Source organism: Gracilinanus agilis, unplaced genomic scaffold (assembly GCF_016433145.1).
Source record: "Gracilinanus agilis isolate LMUSP501 unplaced genomic scaffold, AgileGrace unplaced_scaffold54736, whole genome shotgun sequence".
Taxonomy (NCBI): Eukaryota; Metazoa; Chordata; class Mammalia; order Didelphimorphia; family Didelphidae; genus Gracilinanus; species Gracilinanus agilis.
Window position 1 is genome coordinate 1 of NW_025389950.1, and position 4053 is coordinate 4053.

The window sequence follows — 4053 nt, forward strand, 5'->3', positions numbered from 1 at the left end:
AGAGCCAGGAGAGCCTTCTCCTGGGATGGGGGGAGGCACAGAAATCTGGCAGTGCGTCGGTGGGTGGGGAGAGGGGGGCTGATGGCTTTCACAGGCAGGAAGGAGGGAAAGGTGCCGGGAAGAGATAAGGGGGGAGGGGGAGCTGGCGCCCGGACTCCGGGGTTTCCGGAGCCGCCTCCTGAGAGGGAAGGAGACCCAGGTGTCCAGGACGCCCAGCTACCTCCACCCTATGAAGCAGAAACAGAGACGCAGACAGAGGCTTAGACAGGGAGGCTCATGACGGGGTGGTTGGGCCGTTCTTTGTCTAGGCACCAGCTGTAACAGGCCTGGGGTGGGGGGCCCATGGTGGAGGGGACCCTCCCACACACCGAGGGAAGAAAATATCTGTTGGTCTCCCTCTGGCCTTCCTGAGGCCCCACAGTGAGCCCGAGGGCTCAGGCCTCAGGTGGCCTCTCCTCTTGTCTCCCCTCCCCGCTCCCCCATTTCCCAGAGGGGGGGTCCGGGGCTCACCCTGACCAGGCGGGCCCGCTTGACGAGGTCATTGAGCCTGCGCAGCGCCGCGTGGCGAGGCAGGGCCTGGATGTCTCTGAAAAGGTCCTGCTCCTCCAGCTCAAAAAGGCGCCGGTTGTCAGGGACGAGCAGGGGTTGGGCCCAGAAGCTGCCGATGTAGACCCGGAGGACCTCGGGGGCCCCCACCACGCGGCCCAGGGCCCACATGAGCGCGCCGTACACGCGCATCAGCTGCTGGGTCTCCACCAGGTCGGCCTTGTTGAGGACCACCCGGATCTTGTCCTCGTGGCCCCGCAGCGCCCCGATGGCCTCCGAGAACTCATCTGAGATCTCCAGCTTGTGGGCGTCGAAGAGGAGGATAATGAGATCCACCCGCTCGGCAAACCAGCGCAGGACGGCCGGGAAGTCGTAGCCTGGGAGCAGACAAGGGCCTTGATGGGTTGGCCACCTCCGGGGAGCCTCCTTGGATTGGGGGAGCATCTACAGCCTCTGCCTTTTGTGCTGACTCTAGGGAGGCCTCCTGGATGGGAGCAGCATCTCTGGCCCCGACCTCCGAGGCCCACTCCGAAGGGCTCCGGGGATTGTGGGAATATCCACCACCCTCTGGTCCCCTCCCTGGGGTCCCCTCGCTGGGGTCCCCTCCCCTGGGGCGCCTGCCAGAGCTTTAGGCTCGGGACTTTCATTGTTCCCTCTGGTCGGAGCTAATGTTTCCTTCGGCTGGGAGGGATCCGCAGGCCCCCCCTTCTCTGTTCTCATTCTGAATACACAATCCCCGGACACAGAGGCCTGGAGAAGGGAGCCGGGACTGATGGCAGCCTTCGGGAGGGCCCCTCCTGAGGCCTAGAAGATGCCCGTCGGTGCCAGCCCAGCTTGCCCTCTCCTCCAGGGAGCCGCCCTCCCTGCGCCCCAGGCCCAGGGCACGAGGGGGGAGGGGGCAGTGCCTGGGAGCCATTGTTCGGGGACCCACCCGTCCCCTTTTCCAGCCCTTCCTCCTCCCTAAACACACACACAACCCCCCCAGCACGGTAACACGCAGACTTGGAAAATGTGCCTCATGGGGAGGGAGGGACGGTAGGAGGGAACACCGAGGACTGAGTCAGGCCCCAGCGCCGACCCAGGAGCCAGGGAGGCAGAGGCTGCGGTCTGACACATCGACAGGCCCTGTGAGGCCCACACCAACCCAGAGGCCCGGGACCCGGCACCGGCGGCCCCTCACCCTTTTGTCTCAGGGTGGGAGCCCCGGAGGCCCACCTGATCCCAAACCCCGGAACAGGAAGTGCCTCCCCCCGCAACCTGGCAAGCTCTCCCCGATCTCTTCTCCAGATGCCTCCAGCCTTTGCCTCCCTCCCTCCCGGGACAGCCTGGGCTCTGGGCCAGGGACACATTAACCCTCCCTTGCCCTCAGCACCCCCCTCCCATCTTTAGGCCAACAGCCAGAAAACCCATGTCCTTCCTTCTCTGTTCCCTCTGCCCCAGACGCCAGCCCCTGCCAGGCCCAGGAGCCCAGGAGGCTGAGCCCGGGGAGCCCAGGGCCAGGGCGCAGGGACGGTCACATAGTCTGCCTGACACCTGGGAGGGCCTGGCACCAGGGAGGCTGGAGGAGAAACCAGAACACTGGGGAGACCAGGGGAAAGGAAAGAGGGGCTGGCCCAAGGCTGTTCCCACATTCCAGCCCCGCCTGCCCTGGCTCAGCCCGGCCTGGCTCCTCTTATGGTCTGAGAGGCCTTTGCAGGAATTCACCTCCCTCCCCAGCTGTTTATAAATTCCACCAAGGGCCTGGCCCCCACCCAGGACCCAGGGCTGCCCCGCCCAGCCAGGGGAGAGGGGAGCCCCACCCCCCACATCTGGGCCCCAGAGGGAACCAACCTCACCTCCCCCTTCCCCCACCCCAACCTCCCACCAGCCTCTGCTTGGCTCTCCCACTCTCTCCTTCTTCCCCTCCTTCCCTCTCCCTTCTTCCCATCCTCTCTTCTCCCTCCCTCCCTCCTTCCCTCTCTCTTTGTCTCTGTCTCTCTCCTTCTGTCTCTCTTTCTCTCCCTCCCTCCCTCTCTCTTTCTCTTTCTCTCTTCCTCTCCCTGTCCCTCTCTCTGTCTCTCTGTCTCTCCCTCTCTGTCTCTCTCCCCTATGTCTATCTGTCTGTCTGTGACTGTCTTCCCAACCTCCAACCCTGCTGGCCTGCTTTCCTGCTCTCTGTGCCTAGGCCTGGACATGCTACCTGGGCCCTGACTCCTCACACATGTTCAGTTCCACCCTCCAACCCTCCCTCCTCCACTAGCAATCAACATGCCCCAACATGGCATCCCATCTTCCCCGGCATTGCTCCTTGTGTGCCCTGCTCGGGACCAGTTCTGGATCCCTCATGTGCACCAGGGTAACAAGCACTGCCCGAGAACCTCTTGGGGGGCCCCACCCGGAGGGCGCTGGTGTCCTGGGTCCTGCCCCCTCCGCAGCCCCAGGTCCCTGGCTCCCAGCTCTGCCCTCGCCAGCCCCTCCGGGCCTTACCTCGGCTTACTCTCTGCTTTGCCCCAGAAAGGATGCCCGGCGTGTCAATAATGCTGATGCTCTCTAGGACTTGGTTGGGGAGATGAGCACACATGAACCTGGGGAGAAGGAGAATGCAACCAGGGTCAAGGCGGGGGGTGCCAGGCAGAGAGAAAGAAGGAACTGGCAAGAAGAGGGACGCCATGGAAGGAGAGTCTGTGGGATGGGGCAGAACTGAAGGGGAGAAGAGAGGAAATCAGAGAGAGAACGGGGAGGATGGAGGGCAGCAGGAGGGGGCGAAAGGAGAGAAAAGACAGCATCAGGAAGGGAGGGGGGACACTCGGGAAGAATCTGGGGGAGAAGCCAAGGAAGAAAGGGTCCCCTTGGGGAGAACTTGAGGACAGAGGCCAGGGCCAAGGAAAACTTGTGGAGAAAGCAAGAAAGAGATAATAAGAGGGAGAAGCAGGTGAGGGTCTGGGGGAAAAGGGCACCTGTTGAGGAAAGTATTCCCAAAGGGGTTGAGTTTGCGGAAGGGCTTGTCCGGGTCGACGACGAGGGCGTTGCCAGGCATGGTGCCCTCGGTCTCGCCATGCATGACAGCCACAAAGCAGTCGGTCGTGGGCTCCGGCCCGACTCGAGAGCCAGGAACCTCCTGCTCCAGCAGGTACTGGATGAAGCTCGTCTTGCCTGTGCTATACTGGCCCGCCACGAGCACCATGGGCTTGCCTTCGAAATCTGCATCTTCCAGAGCCGGAGAGTGGAAGGACCCGAAGCGGTAATGTTCTTCCAGGGGCAACAGCTTGGCTCGATACAGATCCTTGAGAGCGGTGGTCACTGTGCGGATGGCTTCGGCCCGCTGGCCCCGGGCTGCCCCGCCGCCTCCGCGCTTCAGCCAGCTGAACATGGCCTGAGCTCCCACTGGAGGGATGAAGGCTGGAACCACAAACCCAAGGCTAGGCCCACTGATGGACAGTCAGATGGACCAATGGAGGACTGCCTGGAAGAGTATGGAAATAGAAGGATGAATCTATTTATAGATGGATGGATGGATGGATGGATGGA

The 4053-nt window shown here is 62.9% G+C and overlaps 1 protein-coding gene across 1 annotated transcript; it reads right to left on the minus strand.

The window, feature by feature from the left end:
• Positions 1 to 510: 510 nt before the first annotated feature.
• Positions 511 to 3984, minus strand: LOC123255961 (EH domain-containing protein 2; the record flags this gene model as incomplete). The annotated part of the gene is made up of 3 exons (XM_044684667.1): positions 3483 to 3984; positions 3013 to 3110; positions 511 to 923 (listed from the first exon to the last, which is right to left on the minus strand). Coding segments are annotated over exons 1-3 (924 nt in total), but the record flags the coding sequence as incomplete, so codon positions are not given.
• Between the last annotated feature and the right edge of the window lie 69 nt (positions 3985 to 4053).